This window comes from Elgaria multicarinata, chromosome 19, assembly GCF_023053635.1.
Source record: "Elgaria multicarinata webbii isolate HBS135686 ecotype San Diego chromosome 19, rElgMul1.1.pri, whole genome shotgun sequence".
Classification (NCBI taxonomy): Eukaryota; Metazoa; Chordata; class Lepidosauria; order Squamata; family Anguidae; genus Elgaria; species Elgaria multicarinata.
In genome coordinates, this window is record NC_086189.1 from 12,982,409 (window position 1) to 13,002,916 (window position 20,508).

The 20,508-nt window shown below is 44.6% G+C and overlaps 1 protein-coding gene across 2 annotated transcripts in view; it reads left to right on the forward strand.

Annotated features, from left to right (window-relative positions):
- Positions 1–3,422: 3,422 nt before the first annotated feature.
- The window catches only part of CAMSAP1 (calmodulin regulated spectrin associated protein 1), a 52,266-nt gene continuing 35,180 nt past the window's right edge, over positions 3,423–20,508 (forward strand). Inside the window, exons 1-2 of one of the 2 annotated variants that reach the window (XM_063144765.1) lie at positions 3,423–3,438; positions 6,648–6,810. In XM_063144765.1, the coding sequence (XP_063000835.1) occupies positions 6,648–6,810 (163 nt within the window). In that variant the 5' untranslated portion in view covers positions 3,423–3,438. The remainder of the gene's footprint in view (positions 3,439–6,647; positions 6,811–20,508) is intronic. The other variant, XM_063144766.1, reaches the window with a different exon arrangement.

Below are 20,508 nucleotides of genomic sequence, written 5' to 3' on the forward strand. Positions count from 1 at the left end.
TCCCGGAAACCGCTCCCCGGGCACACAAGGTTCCGCTCTAGGCTGAGATTGAAGTAGTCTAACAACCCACATCTCTCCAAGCCTTGAATAGGGGGGTCGGGGGGGGGGCATTCTTGAAGTGGCCCTAACCTAGGGTGACCCTATGAAAAGGAGGAATCTTTAACAGTTGTATTGAAAAGAGAATTTCAGCAGGTTTCATTTGTATAGATGGAGGAAAAGGAAAGGAACCTCTTGTGCAAGCACTGAGTCATTACTGACTCTTGGAGGGACGCCAGCTTTCGCTGACGTTTTCTTGGCAGGCCTTATAGCGGGGTAATTTCAGCAGGTGTCATTTGTATATATGGGGAACCTGGTGAAATTTCCTCTTCTTCACAACAGTTAAAGCTGCCCTCTTTTAAATCTGGTGACTCTAGTATAGCTCCTGCAGCTTTAACTGTTGTGATGAAGAGGGAATTTCACCAGGTTCTCTATATATACAAATGACATCTGCTGGAATTCCCTTTTCTATGCAACTGTTAAAGATACAGGAGCCCTGTCCTCCTTTTCATATGGTCAACCTACATAAATCTAACCCATTTACCACCACCACCATCACATTACGAAAGTGTCCGGTATTCACTAGGTGCTGTACAAACAAGCAATCCTTTGTATGGGTGTGTGCAAGCAGGGCTGGTGCTACCATAGAGGCCACTCATGCAGCTGCCTAGAGTGCCAAGCTAAGATGGGAGCCAGGTGCCATGCAGCATTCACGCATGTTGTTGGCTGTGAGCCAGGCCGGCCCAGCCCAAGGATTCAGCTGGGTCTGGGTGGGCGAGGTGGTGCCCCGCGTCTGCCCAGCCGAAGCGAAGCCAGGGACACTGGGGTGGGGTGGGCTTCCACGTTCGGACTTCTGCCTGGAAGCTGCCCTCCCAGAGCCGGGAGGCCGCCGCCACCAGAAGAAGAAAAAGCACGTGGCAAGCTCGACCCTGGCCCAAGCCTGCCTCTGCCTTACTCCCGAGGAAAGGGCACCGGTCGCCTTGCCTCTCTCCTCAAACAGGCCACGATGTCCAGGCAGGCGGGCAAGCGGGACTCCCTCTCCCTTCCCCCAGGAAAGCTAGGGACTTGTGGACTCCTCGCAAGGCAAACTCTCCTGCTTCCCGATCCTGCACACGTGGATCAATGAGACTTGCATCCAAGAAAGCGTTGCACCGGGAGGCACCAGTGCAGCCTGATCCGCCTATGTGTCCTTACACGGAAGCCTTATTCCCCCGAGTAAACGTGCGGAGGGGATTGGGATGCCAGGCTGCATAGTGGGTTGCATTCACATGGAAGTAAGTCCCGGTGAATTCCAGATGGCTCAGTGCCAAATCGAAGTGAGGCAGTCCCAGCTCTCAACTCGGCGCACACGTTCGGACTTCCGCGCAATTTGGGGTGTGTGTGCAAGTAGCTCGCCTTGCCTAGGGCACAAAATACTGGCCCTGTGTGCAAGAGGTTTCTCAGACATCATTTATTGTTTATGTAAAATATGTACATCTTTCTTATTTTTTTTTCATTCATTCACTAACATGTATTTCTTAGCTGTCTTTCAAGCCTGTAATCTTCCCAAGATGGCTTACAATATAAAACACTTAAACTTCAATATCAGCAAATTATAAAACTTCCTTAGTTTTAAACAGCTTTAAAATAAGCCAGTTAAAATAAATATATCATTCAACTATGTAGCAGCAAATTATGTTTTTAATTTTTCTTGTTTATGTAAAATATGTATATCTTTCTTATTTATTTTTTCATTCATTAAAATGTATCTCTTAGCTGTCTTTCAAGACTGTAATTATAGCTAACCAGAGGGAGCATTGATGAGCAGATACATTCAGGACATGGGCAGGATCTACACTACTGCTTTAAAATGCTTTAAAGCACTTTATAACAGTTTTGACAACTGTTGGGGCCCATTGACACATACCATACGCTGCTTTCATAGAGCTATATCCTGCTTGGTGCGGCTCCTGCCTTTTACATACCGCTTTCATAGCACTATATGCTGCTTGGTGCGGCTACTGCCTTTTACATACCGCTTTCATAGCACTATATCCTGCTTGGTGCGGCTCCTGCCTTTTATATACCGCTTCCATAGCACTATATGCTGCTTGGTGCGGTGCCTGCCTTTTATATACTGCTTCCATAGCACTATATGCTGCTTGGTGCGGTGCCTGCCTTTTACATACCGCTTTCATAGCACTATATGCTGCTTGGTGCGGTGCCTGCCTTTTATATACCGCTTCCATAGCACTATATGCTGCTTGGTGCGGTGCCTGCCTTTTATATACCGCTTCCATACCACTATATGCTGCTTGGTGCGGCTCCTGCCTTTTATATACCGCTTCCATAGCACTATATGCTGCTTGGTGCGGCTCCTGCCTTTTATATACCGCTTCCATAGCACTATATGCTGCTTGGTGCGGTGCCTGCCTTTTATATACTGCTTCCATAGCACTATATGCTGCTTGGTGCGGCGCCTGCCTTTTACATACCACTTCCATACCACTCTAGCCTGCTTGGTGTGGCTCCTGCCTTTTATATACCGCTTCCATAGCACCATATCCTGCTTGCTGCAGCACCTGCCTTTTATATACCGCTTCCATAGCGCCATATCCTGATTGGTGTAGACCAGGCCTCAGCCTCTCACTTTGGGAGGCGGGCTTCCAAATTCAGCATTGTCACTCAGAGACCGCTGCACACCCTATTGGTTAGGCGAGACCTCAACCTCCTCGCTTTCTTTCCACCCTCCCTCCCTCTCTCTCTCTCTCTCTGCCAATCTCCCCCAGTTTCGTCTCATTTCCTAGGCGACAGTTGCCAAGGCAGGGTGAGATGGAGGAGGAGGAACGCACCCCTCCCACCACCGTCCAGAACAACAATAACATAGTGGCGCATGCGCCCTAGAAGCTAGAGACCGGGCGCGAGACTCCTTGAGAAGAGGCGGAGCCGCAGCCGACAGAACATCAATCTCCCATCCTCCTCCCCCCCCCTTCCATTTTGCGCGCAGGCGCATTAAAGCCACCGAGGCGCGAGTTACGCTATTTAGAGCGTCGGGAAAGGACTCCGCCCCCTCCCTTTATTATTTTTTTTCCTCCCCTGGAAGCGCCCGCCCGCCTCCTCTTTTCTTCTCCCCCCCCCTTTTAATTAATTCTCTGTTTATGAGGCGCTCGAGCCTCCCGGGAGGCGCGCTCGCCGCCCTTTCTTCCCCCCCGCCCTCTCCCGCCCCCTCAGCCGGCCGCCCGGCGGGGACCCAGCCGCCGTCTTCACACGCCCCGTCCTCCTCCTCCCCCTTCTCCTCAGCCCCCTCATCCTCCGTCTCCTCCTCGCTGCCTCGACCAGCCGTGCGGGCCTAGGCCTGGGCGCGGCCGCCGGTGGCTCCGACGCGGCGGCGGCGGCGACGACGACAACGAGGGCGATGATGAGGTAGTTGCGGCTTTGGGGGAGAAAAGGTGAGGGAGGAAGGAAGGAAGGAAGGAGTGCGGCAGTTTTGACACGGCGGGTGGGGGAAGGATTGGGGAAGCGTCTGTCAGCTTGACGCGGTGGGGGGAGGAATGAAGTGACGTGATGGTCTGTGGGGGTGGGGTGGGGTGGGGTGGGGTGGGGGGCTCTGGCATCTGAAGGGCTGGGGGGGTGGCGGCTGGGAGGAGGGGGCGTTGGTATGGGGGAGGGAGGGAGGGAGGGAAGGGGGGCTCTGATTATTGTGCATGAGGGGCTGGTAAGCCTTATGGGGCAGGGATTGGGGCGTGGGGACGTTTAGCCTAGAGATTTATTTATTTATTTATGGGTGAGGGTATGGTTATTAGCCCCATAACCAGGTAACCCCATAGCTAGACTTCCCCTTAACCAGGTAACCCCATAGCTAGACATCTCCTTAACCAGGTAACCCCATAGCTAGACATCTCCTTAACCAGGTAACCCCATAGCTAGACATCTCCTTAACCAGGTAACCCCATAGCTAGACATCCCCTTAACCAGGTAACCCCATAGCTAGACATCCCCTTAACCAGGTAACCCCATAGCTAGACATCCCCTTAACCAGGTAACCCCATAGCTAGACATCCCCTTAACCAGGTAACCCCATAGCTAGACATCCCCTTAACCAGGTAACCCCATAGCTAGACATCCCCTTAACCAGGTAACCCCATAGCTAGACTTCCCCTTAACCAGGTAACCCCATAGCTAGACATCCCCTTAACCAGGTAACCCCATAGCTAGACATCCCCTTAACCAGGTAACCCCATAGCTAGACATCCCCTTAACCAGGTAACCCCATAGCTAGACATCTCCTTAACCAGGTAACCCCATAGCTAGACTTCCCCTTAACCAGGTAACCCCATAGCTAGACATCTCCTTAACCAGGTAACCCCATAGCTAGACATCTCCTTAACCAGGTAACCCCATAGCTAGACATCCCCTTAACCAGGTAACCCCATAGCTAGACATCCCCTTAACCAGGTAACCCCATAGCTAGACATCCCCTTAACCAGGTAACCCCATAGCTAGACATCCCCTTAACCAGGTAACCCCATAGCTAGACATCCCCTTAACCAGGTAACCCCATAGCTAGACATCCCCTTAACCAGGTAACCCCATAGCTAGACATCCCCTTAACCAGGTAACCCCCTTAACCAGGTAACCCCATAGCTAGACATCCCTTTAACCAGGTAACCCCCTTAACCAGGTAACCCCATAGCTAGAGATCCCCTTAACCAGGTTACCCCATAACCAGGTAACCCCATAGCTAGACATCCCCTTAACCAGGTAACCCCCTTAACCAAGTAACCCCATAGCTAGACATCCCCTTAACCAGGTTACCCCATAAACAGGTAACCCCATAGCTAGACATCCCCTTAACCAGGTTACCCCATAACCAGGTAACCCCATAGCTAGACATACCCTTAACCAGGTAACCCCCATAACCAGGTATCCTCATAACTCCTAGTAGTCCCACACATAGGAGTTATGGGGGTATCTAGGGCTGGGCAGGACAAGGAGTATAGGTGTGTCTGTGTGGGTCTCGACTAGGGTTTTGGGGGGAGTATGCATGGATTTTATTTCATTGTCTTTATGATGAGTAAGAGATGGGGAATAGGGATTGGGCTGAGGGGTGGGGTGGCCAGAATTGGGAGGGGAGGTAGTTATTGCATGACTGATACGTTATGGGGTGTATGGAAGGGTTGGAGATTGATGTATGTGAGGGAACTGGACCAAGATCATGTGTCTCTGTGTGTGTGTCCTTTATCATTGATAACAGGAGCTGATTGGGTCAATAGGAGGATGTCGATGAAGAAATGGGTGGACCAGGATATTGTGGGTGGGTGGTGGAGTAATATGAGTTATGGGTCCACTTGAGGAAGGGGTGCAGATGGGGCAGGTCGGGGCAAGGGTTAGGTGGGGGGGGCAGCAATTAGAACAATGTGAAGAGGGAAAAATCTCTCTCTGTGTGTGTCCCCTTAATGTAGGAAAGTGTAGGGATTAAAAAGTAACATTACTGAGTCAATTCATGTCATTCTGCATCATGTATACAGTCTACTTTGGGGTAATATAAAATCAAATGGTTTGAAAATGGTTGAGAAGCAGGAATTTGAAGGCAAGTCTAGGAGGTGTGTGAGGGGCCAAGCTTCGGATAAAGGATGAGGAGGGTGTCTGATGTGAGAGGGAGCTCACAGCAGATAAGGAGTTCGGTGTGTGATTTGGGAAGGGGGTAGTTAGAAGTGAGGATATGGGGTAAGAAGTGGAGCGGTCTGGCTGAAGAGCTGTTAAAGGAGATGTGGGTATCTATTGGGGAGAGGCTAAGATTGGGAGGTGTGTGTGTGGGAGGAGTAGGCCATAATAATAATGAAAAGAAGCCGGGAGGATTTTGGAAGAAAATAGTGAAACAGCAAAAAAAGGACTTGTGATGATTGAGGAGGAAGGTGCCGAGGGGATGTCCTTTGTTGGGGAGCAATACTGGCAGGAAAGGTAGGTCGACACGCCTTTCTCTTGCCATCTTAATCTTGGCATGTAGCAGAATATGCCGGTGAAAGGGGTAAGGGAGATGTTGGTGGAAGGACTTCTAGATTCTGCTCTCTACCTTATCCTCTTGCCTCAGGGTGTCCGGTACTTCTGTTGGTCTTAGTCAGCTGCTGATCCCTCTTAGGCGTAGGATGAAGAAAAGGGACCAGGGTTTGACAAGAATGGGAAAGTCCAGGCCTGCTGCTGCCTTCTGTTGCCTTCTTCCACTGCTATGCTTACCACTCCCATTCCATTGTTGGGGAAATCAGATGATAGTAGCTATCCCCCCCTTCAGTAAAGTGCTTGGCTGTTAACACCCTGGGGAGAGATATCTACAGCAAGCCTATGATGATGAATATGAATTGTCTAAGATAGTGCTCTTATATTCCCTCGTATGGCTAAGACAATGGGTTTACCTTGTTTCTGTTAAGTTTTAACATCTATCTGTCTATATCAAAGCATCAAGCAGCCTGACTGTTAGAAGGGGCAAAGATTTCAAGCTGAATTCGCTATAAGACCAAACCCTAACATTAAAAAAAAAAACAATCCCCAGTGTTTCTGAGATTACTAAACTGATACTTGGTGTTAGATATATTTAGTGTAGATACTAGGCTGGGTCTCTTTTATTTTTGTTTCAGATGGTGGATGTTGATGTTTGTGCTTGTGGAGATAGCACCAGAAGAAAAATGGATGCTCTAACAGATAGTGCAGCTGAGATCATTCCGTTGGAACTCTATGATTCAGCCCGAGCAAAAATAGCTGCTAATCTACAATGGATCTGTGCTAAAGCATATGGAATAGGTAAAAAAATCCCCAATTGGGGGAATAATTCTGTTACTTCTCTTTCCTTATGTGTATTCTTCCTGCCTTTCCCACTCAGATGTTAAATGGATTTGAAATGATCTATGTTTTAAATACCAATTGTGTGTCAAACTGATATGCCTGCTTGTCTATTGCCATGTTTTCTGATACCAGGATATTAAATATCTGCCAGGGGCCTTGTCAGAGCACAGTTCTTTCATTGTTGTGAATGGTTTGTAGTTGCAAATGCATGAAACCCTGCGGTGCTGTTTTTGTTTCACCAAATAGTGCTCTCCCACATAGCACATGAGACCTACCAACACTGAGCACTTGTAGGCCTCTAAGGTCTTACCGTGTGAGTTGTTTTGGCAAACGTGTAGATCCTCGATGCCACTTTTCCATGGATCATAATTAGAGATATAATTTTTTTTAGTAGTATTTATATAGTGGACTGCAGACATTTCCCTCATCAATATTTTTTGAGGCACCTGCATTTCTTTTGTGTGGTGTGCTATGTATATTACGAATAGATATAAATTGTGGTAGAAAGTATTTTGTTTGACACTCCAGTTTTAATTCAAAAGTGCTAAATTGGGAACTTTCCAAAAAAAATATATTCTAAAGCACCATTGCCAATCTTTTGTTGTTGCAGTTTTTGCATTCTAGTAGATCCTTCTTGCCTATTTTGAGTTCTTAGTTTTGGTCCTTTGAGCAAGGATTGTTAGCTACTTGTTTAATATTATGCTTTTAACCAAAACAAGATGTAATCATTTTGTAGAAAACTAAATAGCCCTCTTAACCAGCTTTAATTTGCCAAACCCTAATATGCTTAATGGATTAACATTAGCTTGCTTGGTGATAGTGCTAAGTAATTCAGTGTATTCCTGCAACCACATGGCTTTAGTTTGTTTTCAACTAAAGTGTTTCCTTTTGCTTCTAGAATGGTTAATATTATGGTCACGGTGTAATGAAATCCAGAGCTTGGTCCAAGTTTTTTGTTGTTCAGTTCTGCTGTTTATGGAAGTATACTGCAATTTAAATAAGCATCAACGTTAAATTTAATTTCTTACCATAGCACAGTCTGTAACTACAGTTTAAAAGCGTTATAAGTGAACTCTGATAGGCAACTCTGTCGTTACTGTGATTTGGCTCTTAGAATAGTTTTTGTTTGATCAAGCAGTATATAATGTATTGTAATCGCTTAGTATAATGTGCAGCGTTGTGAAGAGCAAAATAGTTGTGTAGCCTGTGTTTATGTTTGTAACCTCCATGGGAACTGCTGGGCAAAAGCAAGTGAAGGCAGGTTCTAGACATATCTATACTTGCTTTCAAGATCAATCTTAGAAATACTTGTTTGATATGATGGTTGTTGTTCTGTTCCATATTTAAAACACGTTAACTAATTCAGTATATAGGTGTTCGGCTAATACTCTTGTGCTTTGCATTCTTCCTACTGCTGTGAAATCTAGCATAAGCTTCACTTTATAAATTAACTACTTGTTGATGTCATTAAATAGCGTGGATCACTTCTCATAGTATCTGATAAGATAATACTCTCTCAAAACAAATGCTCTTCCTAAATATGTTAGATGCATAGAAGGCATCTTCATATAATCTAGCCTTTTTGCAAGACATGATTTCTGTTATCATAGAGAACACTGCGGTTCGGTGTTGCAAGGGACTTTGGAGGACTTGTTGAGATGAGTGACGGGGGGGGAGATGGAAAACTGTAAACTTTGTCCACTGTTAAAAGTCTTGGTAAATGTCTGATGACATACAAACTTCTCTTTTATGTACTCTGAAGCTCTACTTCAGATTCATTCAATATCTGAAGCCATCCTTGTGGGTGTTTTTTTTTTAATTTGATGTTTTTGTGTAATGATGTCTTTCCTGTAGAACATATTCTGCAGAGGCTTTTAATAAGGCTTTGTTACTTTATAAGACAAAGTTAATTTTTCCAGTTTCTGAGCAATTAGCAGTGATGTGGGATTTCTGGAAAAAATTGAATTTTCCAGTGCAAATTTGGTTAATTTAAAGTTTACATAGGAAACGGTTTATTTTATATCAGAAAATCAGGAGTGGGCAACTTATGGCCCTCCAGATGTTTTGGCCTCCAACCCCCATCACTCCTCACCATTGGCTATGCTGGCTAGAGCTAATGAGAGCCATAGGCCAAAACATCTGGAGGGCAGTCAGTTGCTTATTCCTGCGCTAAAGAGATATAATTTAGCATGTTTAGTTTATTTGTATTTAGTAAACACAAAGCTAAAAGAAGTACCCCATATTAAATTTTGTCCCAGTACGCCACAAGTAATTGACCCAAAATATTTGAGGGGCGGAGAATTAAAGCACACTTAATATAATTTAAATATTACAGTGGGTCTGTTCAGACAACATGTTAGTCAACTGTGGACTATTTAAGCAACCGGCCATGCTCCTCCTTACTGTCTCTTGCATGTAATACCATATTTCTTCAATTCTAAGATACACTTCCCCCCCCATATAAACATCTCTAAAAATGGGGTGCGTCTTACAATCGCGGGTGTGTCTTAGGTTTTTTTTTTCCTGTTGGTGGTACTGAAATTAGTGTGCGTCATACAATCGATGGTGTCTTACAATCGAAGAAATATGGTATACCCAATGCACCATTTTACCCATTTTAAATTTGGCTATGAATTGGTACAAATGTTGTGCAGTGAGACAGCACCATGTTTAGGATGCACTGGGACAAGAGACAGGTGCTTTACCTATAGGGTATATGTTGTGGTGATGATTCAACCAAATCTGTGTCTTTAAAATTCCCATCTGTTCAGTGGAATATAATAATGAATGACCATCAGATGACAGACAAATGGTCTGCCATTTGGATTGATAATATTTTTATGCTGAATTACAAGCCAAATTTGCAAATTCAGAGCAAACAGATGAAATAAAAAATAGTGTTCTGGGTAGCATATACATTAGGAACAGGATCATATCACTAGTGACTGGAAGCTAAAAGATGTGGTTCGGGTGGGTATGTGTGTATAAATAGAGAAGGCAGTAGTTGATACAAACAGGATTTATTTGTATCAATAAATACAAATTTATTGACAAAATAGTGCACAAGGCACACAACTACTATAGTATAAATATTAAAGTAAAAGATGGGGTGAACAGTTATAACAAACAGAAGGTTTTATAACAAGAACAAAAATACAACATTATTGTAACAAAAAAATGTTTAGCAGATAACATAAAAGTTATAAACAATTGCAATGTTGTACAATTGTAATAATCAATAGTACTGAGACACGGATAGGTCTCTTCAATATTTCAAAACCTAATGAACAATACAATAGAATGTAGTTACAATAGGAATTTACAGTGTAAAGTCACAAATTAGTCTCTTTAGTGTTTATGGATCTTTTTAACAGGCTACTGGTTTATAAATCCAGTTTTCGTGAGTTGCTTTGTCAGAGACACTGAAAAGGAATAATAATAAACAAAAGTCCTATTATCTCCCATAAACAAATTGAAAATCCAATCATAATATTGTTGGTACGAGAAGTATTCAGTTTAGCGTAAGAAGTTTTTAACTCAACTGATGTGCATGTATTACTTGAGGTTGATGGGTGTGGAAAAACAACACCTTAAATTAAAACAGAACCCACTTTTATCTCACTTATATTACTAAAGAGTTACATGCTTACTTGATTTCTCTTAACTGCTGTGTTGTGTTTTTATTCTTAATGATTTTTTTGCTTTATGTTTTAAAAATATATAAAATCACTTGCATCTGTTGGGACCTCGACTCCAGTGTTTTGGCAGATCAATCTTGTGAGGTGTCCAGAGTGCTGTCTTGGTCTAGTGTTATGGGATGAATTTCAGTTAGTATGGCACAAGGATGTGGACAAGATGCTTAGATAGGTAGGTGTGATTGCTTGCATGTTGGATTCTTGGCTGGTGAAATCTAGCAGGGAATTGATAGCTGTTTGGGCCAGGAAGGTGATAAATGCCTCCTTATGAGAGGGAGTGGTCCAGTTCACTTGAAAGACGCAGCAGTAAGACCTAGGACTACACATTCGGAAGCCTCTCTGGATCTGGAAGATCTGAACAGTTTTAAGCTGGTTGCACAGATCTCTTTCCTGGACAAGATCCTTCAGCAGATGGTTGCTGGCCAGATCCAGCAAATCTTGGCTAATTTTCTCAATCCATTTCAGTCGAGGTTTAGGCCTGGTTTTGGTACTGAGGCAGCCTTGGTTTCCTTGTCTAAGTTAGGAGGGAAACCGAGAGTATGTCCCTGTTGATAGTCTTTGATCTCTTGGCAGTGTTTGATACCATCAATCATGGTATCCTTTTGGAGTGGCTGTCTGAGTTGAGGGTTGGAGACACTCATTTGCGGTCATTCCATTCCTAACCAGATGGTCACTTCCAAAGTGTGGTGCTTTGGGTTTTTTCTTGACTACATGGTGTTCGAAAGGGGTTGATTCTATCCCCCATGAATCATAGAATAGCAGAGTTGGAAGGGGCCTACAAGGCCATCAACTCCAACCCCCTGCTCAATGCAGGAATCCACCCTAAAGCATCCCTGACAGATGGTTGTCCAGCTGCCTCTTGAATGCCTCTAGTGTAGGAGAGCCCACAACCTCCTTAGGTAACTGGTTCCATTGTCGTACTGCAAATGCTCGTTCTCTGCTGCCCCAAAGGACAACACGATATAGAATCATAGAATAGTAGAGTTGGAAGGGGCCTCTAAGGCCATCGAGTCCAACCCCCTGCTCAGTGCAGGAATCCACCTTAAAGCATCCCTGACAGATGGTTGTCCAACTGCCTCTTGAATGCCTCTAGTGTAGGAGAGCCCACAACCTCCCTAGGTAACTGGTTCCATTGTCGTACTGCTTTAACAGTCAGGAAGTTTTTCCTGATGTCCAGCCGGAATCTGGCTTCCTGTAACTTGAGCTTGTTATTCCGTGTCCTGCACTCTGGGAGGATCGAGAAGAGATCCTGGCCCTCCTCTGTGTGACAACCTTTCAAGTATTTGAAGAGTGCTATCATGTCTCCCCTCAATCTTCTCTTCTCCAGGCTAAACACGCCCAGTTCTTTAAGTCTCTCTTCATAGGGCTTTGTTTCCAGACCCCTGATCATCCTGGTTGCCCTCCTCTGAACATGCTCCAGCTTGTCTGCGTCCTTCTTGAATTGTGGAGCCCAGAACTGGACGCAGTACTCTAGACAAGGCCTGACCAGGGCCGAATAGAGAGAAACCAGTAGCGCATGTGATTTGGAAGCTATACTTCTATTAATGCAGCCCAAAATAGCATTTGCCTTTCTTGCAGCCATATTGCACCGTTGGCTCATATTCAGCTTGTGATCTACAACAATTCCAAGATCCTTCTCGTTTGTAGTATTGCTGAGCCAAGTGTCCCCCATCTTGTAACTCTGCATTTGGTTTCTATTTCCTAGATGTAGAACTTGGCATTTATCCCTATTAAGTTTCATTCTGTTGTTTTCAGCCCAGCGCTCCAGATTATGTTGTTTAACATCTACATGAAACTGCTCTGTGGGGTCATCTGGAGTTGTCATCAGTATGCATCTCCACTTCTTTTTTCACCTCAGGCAGTTGTGGCCGTGGTGGTACTGAATCTTTTTCTGGCCTTGGTAACGAGAGCCGATAAACTGAGGCTCAGTCTAGATTGAGGCTCTGCTTGTGGGTGGTTTCTCTGTTAGGATGGGTGGGAAAGTTCAACCAGCACTGGATGGGGTCATACTCCACCTGAAAGAGCTGGTGCCCATCTTGGGGGTACTCTTGAGGACATCATTGTCATTGGAGGTTGAAGTAGTCTTTGGGGTGTCTGATGTGCCTTCTGTCAACTTTGGCTGGTAGCCCAGTTGCAATTCTATCTGCCTGGGAACAGCCTGGCGTCAGTGGTCTGTGCTCAGGTAACCTCTAGGTTAGATTACTGCAATACATTGTACTTTCAGCTGTCTTTGAAGATGGTTTGGAAACTACTGCTAGGGCAGAATTGGCAGCCATGTTGTTGACTGGGGCTAAGCAATGTCAACGTATAAGCCTAGTTCTGGCTCGGCTGCAGTCGTTGCCAGTTTGTTTCTGAGCCAAATTCAAAGAGCTGGTTTTCACTCATGTAGCCCTACATAGCTCCGAACCCCAGTACTTCAAGGACTACCACTTCTACCTAGTCCCTGAGCTCAGCTTCAGACGCCCTTCTGTGTGTGCTCCCTTCTAGGAGACGCTGGGCTGGTGTTTTCAGTTTAGGAGTGGTTCTTTTCCGTGACAGGCCCGTGTTTATGGGATGCTCTCCCCATGAAAGCTTGCCTGGCACCGACACTGCCATCTTTTTGGTGCCAGGCAAATATTTATTTTCCTAGGCATTTGGATGTTAGTTGTGGCCTGCTTTTGTGGTGTGTATCCTAGACTGTGAACAGGAGATTTTGTGAATTTGTGGATGGACACTTTTCATTTTTGTTGTTTATTCGTTCAGTCGTTTCCGACTCTTCGTGACTTCATGGACCAGCCCACGCCAGAGCTTTCTGTCGGCCGTCGCCACCCCTAGCTCCCCCAAGGTCAAGTCTGTCCCCTCCAGAATATCATCCATCCATCTTGCCCTTGGTCGGCCCCTCTTCCTTTTGCCTTCCACTTTCCCTAGCATCAGCCTCTTCTCTAGGGTATCCTGTCTTCTCATTATGTGGCCAAAGTACTTCAGTTTTGCCTTTAATACCATTCCCTCAAGTGAGCAGTCTGGCTTTATTTCCTGGAGTATGGACTGGTTTGATCTTCTTGCAGTCCAAGGCACTCTCAGAATTTTCCTCCAACACCCCAGTTCAAAAGCATCTCTCTTCCTTCGCTCAGCTTTCCTTATGGTCCAGCTCTCGCAGCCATAGGTTACTACGCGGAATTGCTTTACCATTGCTTTAACTGTGCAGACCTTTGTTGTCAGTGTGGTGTCTCTGCTCTTAACTATTTTATCAAGATTTGTCCTTGCTCTCCTTCCAAGAAGTAAACATCTTCTGATTTCCTGGCTGCAGTCAGCATCTGCAGTAATCTTTGCGCCCAGAAATACAAAGTCTGTCACTGCCTCCACGTTTTCTCCCTCTATTTGCCAGTTACCAATCAAGCTGGTTGCCATAATCTTGGTTTTTTTTAGATTATTTGTATTTTTGTGCTGATTGTGGATTATATTGATTTTTGGTGTTTCCCCGCCCCCGCCCCTGTTATATTAGTCATGGTTTTCTGTATTGTATGTATAAGCTGCTTCAAAGTTGCTTTTGCTGTCGGAAGCGACGCATAAATTTAATAAATGAAAACAACAGAACTGCCAGGGAAGCACCAGGGATTGTTACAATTTAAATAATTTTGTAGTTGTCAATATTGCTTATGCAATAGCGAGATACATCTCAAGCTGTGTTTTGGCCTGGTTATGGGACTGAATTAGCCTTGGTCGCCTTGATGGATGACTTTTATTAGAAGACGGACAAGGGCAAGATGACCCTGTTAATTCTGATTGATCTCTCATTAGCTTTAGATGCCATTGACCATCCTCCTAGTTCCATGGGTTGGGCATTGGAGATGTTGTTGTATAGTGGTTCTGGTCCTAACTGCAGATGCAATTTCAGAGAATAACATTGGATTACTATTTCTTGGCTTCTTGGCAATTGAGATATGGGGTTCCACAGGGGAGTATCTTGTCCTGAATGTTGTTTAACCTGTATATGAAGCCGCTGGGAGCAGTCATTAGGAGATTTGGAACAAAGTGCCATCAGTATGCTGATGTCACAGGGAGACAGAGCTGCATGTCATCAGAATCAGGTGAAGCTCTGCAAGTCCAGGAGCATTGCCTGGACTCTGCAGTGGGCTGGATGAGAGCCAAGAAACTAAAGCTGTTAATCCTGGAAAGACAAGAGGCCCGGTGGGTGGTGGTTCTCGAGTCTGGTTGATGGGCGTTTTGCCTTTTCTGCACGTGATTGCACTCCCCTCTGAAAGGTCAGGTTCATAGTCTGGGGTTACTGTTGCATCTATCGCTTTTATCCAAGATAAAATCTCTTGTACCTGCTGGTGTTACCTGCTGTAACGCTCCAGTGTTACAGCAGGTAAATCAGTTGAGGCATCCAGAGCACAGCCTTGTCCTGGCTTCTTGGATGATTTTCAGTTGGTAAAGCTCAACGACATTGACAAGATACTCGGGCAGGTTCATGCAACCACTTCATATTGGATTCTTGCCCCTCTCGACTTATAAAAACTTTAGGCCACTGGCAAATATTCCTTTCCTAGGCAAGGTCCTTGAGCAGGTGGTTGACAACCAGCTCCAGATTTTCTTGGATGGGACTGATTATCTGGATCCATTTCAGTTGGGGTTCAGGCCTAGTTTCGGCACAGAAAGAGTGTTGGTAGTCCTGTATGATGATCTATTTTGGGAGAGAGACAAGGTGTGTTAACTTCTTGATTCTCTTGGCTTCTTTCAGTGCTTGCCAATCATCATATCCTTCTGGGACAATTGTCCGACTTGGAAATGGGAGGCACTGCATTGCAGTGGATTCACTCTTATTTGGATGGTTGGCTCCAGAAGGTGGTGCTTGGGGGATATTGCTCAGCTCTGTACAGAGTTCCACAGGAGTCGGTTTTGTCCCCCATGCTATTTAATATCTACACGAGAAAACTGAGTGGGAGTCATCCAGAGTTTTAGACTCTTGTTTTGTCTACATCAGGCGAGGCTGTGCATGTGCTAGATCGGTGCTTGGCTGCGACAGTGAACTTGAATGAGAGTTAATAAGCTGAAGCTCAGTCCAGACAAGACTGAGATGCTGTTAGTGGGTGGTTCTTCTGAGCATATGGAGGGTGCTCAACTTGTTTGGGATGGAGTTGCACTTGCCCTGAAGGAGCAGGTTTGTAGCTTGGGGATTCTCCTGGAGGCATCTTTGTCAGCTGAATTTCAGTTGGCCTCAGTGGTATGGAGTTCCTTCTATCAGCTTGTGTTGATAGCCCAGCTACACCCCTGTCTGGACAGGGATAACCTGATTTCAGTCACCTATACTCTCGTAATCTCCAAGTTAGATTACTGAAATGTGCTTTATGTTGGGCTACTCTTAAAGACGGTTCATTTGTGCAAAATATGGCAGTCAGATTGCTAACAGAGGCAAGAAGGTTTTACGTATATCACTGATTCAGACCCACTTGTGCTGGCTGCCTATGTGTTTCTGAGTCCAATGCACAGTGCTGGTTTTGACCTATAAAGCCTTACCCGGCTCAGGACAGCTGTACCTGATGGAATACCTCTTCCAGTACAAATCTGTCGATACACTGTGCCCTTCTCCAGGTGCCTCCTCTGAAGGCTTGGAAAGTGGCAACAAGGGAGAGGGACTTCTCAGTGGCACCACCACCCCCTGCCAATTTTGGAATGAACTTCCCATCATTCCATCATTGGTGCCATCATTGTTATGCTTGGTGACACATTATCTTTTGAGTGCCTTCCTCTACTCCTAGGGATTTGGTGCATGTGATAAGTTTTAAACAACATAAGAAGACCCATTCTTGAACAGCCCAGCACTCTGTTCACACAGTGGCCAATCTGCTGTTGACCAGGAACCCATAAGCAGGATGTGAGTGCAACAGCACCCTCCTGCCCTTGTTCCCCAGCAATTGGTACAGATAGCTGTACTGCTTCTGATACTGGATGTAGCACATAGCCATCAGGGCTAGTAGCCATTGATAGCCTTCTCCAGGAATTTATCTACCCCCCATTTAAAGCCATCCAAATTGGTGGTCATCACTACATCTTGTGGCACGGATTCCATAGATTAACTATGCGCTGTGTGAAGAAATATGTTCTTTTATCAGTCCTGAATCTCCCAGCAATTGGCTTCATGGGGTGACCCCAGGTTCTAGTATTTTTAGAGAGCCAAAAAAAGTCTCCCTATGCACATTCTCCACACCAGACATAATTAAAATTCTATGCTGTTGTTCACAATTAAAGGGAAATGGTAACCAACGCTGTTTGACGCATTTAAACTTGGCAGCTCAACTTCAAGCCTGTGTAGAGTTCCTGAATATATGTGAGAGAATATTTGAGTTCTGTAGTTCTAATGCAGGAGTAGGCAACCTTTTCTCCTTAAGTCTTTTCAAATTTATAAAAACAAACAAACTTAAATTATAAACTTCATACGCTACTTGTGGTTGTTTCATCTTTGGAGTGCTGTATAAGAACATCGGAAGAGCCCTGCTGGATCAGACCAAGGGTCCATCTAGTCCAGCACTCTGTTCACACAGTGGCCAAACAGCCATCGGCCAGGGATGAACAAGCAGGACATGGTGCAACAGCACTCTCCCACCCATGTTCCTCAGCAACTGGTGCACACAGGCTTACTGCCTTGAATACTGGAGATAGCACACAACCATCAGGGCTAGTAGCCCTTGATACCCTTCTCCTCCAGGAATTTATCCAACCCCCTTTTGAAGCCATCCAGTTTGGTGGCCATCACGACATCTTGTGGCAGTGAGCTCCATAATTTAACTATGTGCTGTGTGAAGAAGTCCTTCCTTTTATTTGTCTTGGATCTCCCACCCATCAGCTTCATGGGATGACCCTGGGTTCCAGTATTTTGTCAGAGTGAGAAAAATGTCTCCCTATCCACATTCTCCAGACCGTGCATAATTTTGTACACCTCTATCCTGTCTCCCCTCAGCCTCCTTTTTTCCAAGCTAAACAATCCCAGTTGATGTAACCTTCCCTTGTAGGGGAGATGCTCCAGCCCCTTAATCATTTTAGTTGTCCTTTTCTGCACTTTTCCCAGCTCTATAATGTCCTGTATCATGTGCATCGCATTGCCTGCATATCGTTTGAACTTTTTCCTCTGTCAAGGGCTGCATTCTTTCGCAGGTAATCTGGCTTGTGATCCAGAGCCCAAAGTGGGTTTTCTCTCTCTGCCTCTTCCTTTCTCACTAAGCGGACTGCCAGGGACAGGACAGATTACTCTTAGCAAAGGTCTGAACAGATCACATGAAATTAGGCCAAGGCCTTTGCCCTTTATCTAACGCTTCATGCAATTGTAAGCTGAAGTGCAATTTTGGGAACATTTTCAGTCATTTAGTCTGCAGTCTTTCTTTGTATTTTTGTTTTTACACGGGATGCTGTTCACAGCTTATGTTATAAAGTTGTAAAACCTTGCAAGCTGCTTACCTTGAAATTATTTTTAAATTAACTACATCAAATGTCTTAGTGCGTCTCATTTCTTTGTGTAATATGGTAAAATGCAGTCGTAGTCTCACTAAATAAGTATATTCTGTTGTAAAGTATGGTACAGATAAGGTAATCTACTAGCTTGGGGTGGGAAAAAAAATATGCTTGCCCGAGAGTGGGACTGCTTTTCTACATCCCAAGAGCAGCCTTTCTAAACCATACCATTGTCAAATCCTAAGGGAGTTAAACAGAAGCAATGTTTTAAATCCTGATCATTTTATTGCATTCTTGCTTTATTGTATCAAATGTTTTTCTGTTTTATACTTGTGTGCTTTGTATTTGTATTGTGATGGCCATTGGCTATAAACAATAAAAACTTGAGAGAGAGAGAAACATCCCATATGTCTGAACACCTTCCAGAAGATATAGGAGAAAGGGAAGTTTCCCTCCATGAATTCTTCTCAGCAACTTCTGGAGGGCATTATGCCTGAGTTCTTCCATTCTGGGAAGAACTCTCCATCCTGGAGAGGATCATTGCTGTTGGACCCTTCCTACTGACCAGAGGGATGTCTTCTGTCCCACTGTGGCCTGGTGCAGACATTACGCTAAACCATGCTGCTTAACCACAAAATGGTTAATGGAATGCGTTAAGGTTAAAGCATTCCCTTCACCATTTTGTACTTAAGCAGCATGGTTTAGCGTGTTGTCTGAACCAGGCAATTATGTCTGAAGTTACGTTGATAGATAGATGAGAATTTTTTAGAACAGTGGAAATGACTCAACACAAATCTGTTGAGATGATGCTGTCCTTGGCTTCCCCTATTTGGTGATAGTAAATTCTTCCCCATGCCTGAGAGGATCCGTTTCTGTCGGTCACTTAATTACCAGCTTCTGATCCAGTGACCCAAAAAGTACATGGCATGGTCTCACAAAAAATACATGTGCAAAAACCTCATGTATGATAGGATTTCTTCACAATGTTTTATTTTTAAGTGGGTTAGGTCTGCCACTTCTAGCATTGTAAGGTCTTGTCTTTCTTGACCAGGTTTAATGTGTTCATGGCTAACGAACACATTAAACCTGGTCAAGAAAGACAGGACCTTAGGATGTTTTAATAATGTATACTATGTTTGGATGGATGATATTCTGGAGGTGACAGACTTCACCTTGGGGGAGCTAGGGGTGGCAACGGCCGACAGAAAGCTCTGGCGTGGGCTGGTCCATGAAGTCACGAAGAGTCGGAAGCGACTGAACGAATAAACAACAACAAACCTTCTTCTCTCTGGCCTTCCTTCTTCTCACATCAGTCCGTTGGTTTCTGTTCACCACTCTGCCGCAAAGATCATCTTCTTGGCTCGCCGCTCTGACCATGTTACTCCGCTTCTGAAATCTCTTCATTGGCTTCCAATTCACTTCAGAATCCAATATAAACTTCTCCTGTTAACCTTCAAAGCTTTTCACGGTCTAGCTCCTTCCTATCTCTCCTCTCTCATCTCACACTATTGCCCCGCTCGTGCTCTTCGCTCCTCTGATGCCATGTTTCTCGCCTGCCCAAGGGCCTCTACTTCCCTTGCTCGGCTCCGTCCATTTTCTTCTGCTGCCCCTTACGCCTGGAACGCTCTTCCAGAACATTTGAGAACTACAAGTTCCATCGCAGCTTTTAAAGCTCAGCTAAAAACTTTTCTTTTTCCTAAAGCTTTTAAAACTTGATGTTGTGCAGACTTTATACTGTTAGTTTTACCCTACCCTGTGCCTGTTGGCATTCTCTTCCCCTCCTTATTGTTTCATTATGATTCTATTAGAATGTAAGCCTATGCGGCAGGGTCTCGCTATTTACTGTTTTACTCTGTACAGCACCATGTACATTGATGGTGCTATATAAATAATAATAATAATAATAATAATAATAATAATAATAATAATTTTTAATTCAGCTTTATGTATTTTATACTTATTGTTGATCCCTGCCTCGATCGAAACGGAGAGGTGGGTAAGAAATAATAATAATAATAATAATAATAATAATAATAATAATAATAATAGGTATATATGCTCCTAATTATTGCCAGAAACACTGGGGCTGTTTGCATGACACGACTGTCTATCATGTGTTATTTAACCCACAGTGTGGCTGCCAGGTGCATGCAGCTGCCATTTTGAAGCCGGTGCATAACCCATGGTCTCTTTTAAGGTCATGTGAGGGTTGTTTAACCGTCGCATAATTCGTGCTCACTGGGTTCACATTACACCGCAACAGTGTGAGCGGGGAACGGATATGCAACTTGGTGCCCACGGGCACTGCAACCCAGTCAGTGTCTGATCATTCACCTCTAAACGTGGTGGAGTTACACATTATCTGTGAAGGTTTTTCTATAGAAATTAATTGACATCAAGTTGGGGAAAATAAAGCACCTGATTAAATATGCTTAAGTTCCATTTGAATGGGTGAGCTAAGTGCTGAACAGTTTGGTTCTTATGTATGTCTACTTGGAAGTCTCACCGAGTTCAATGGGACCTCCAGGTAAATGTG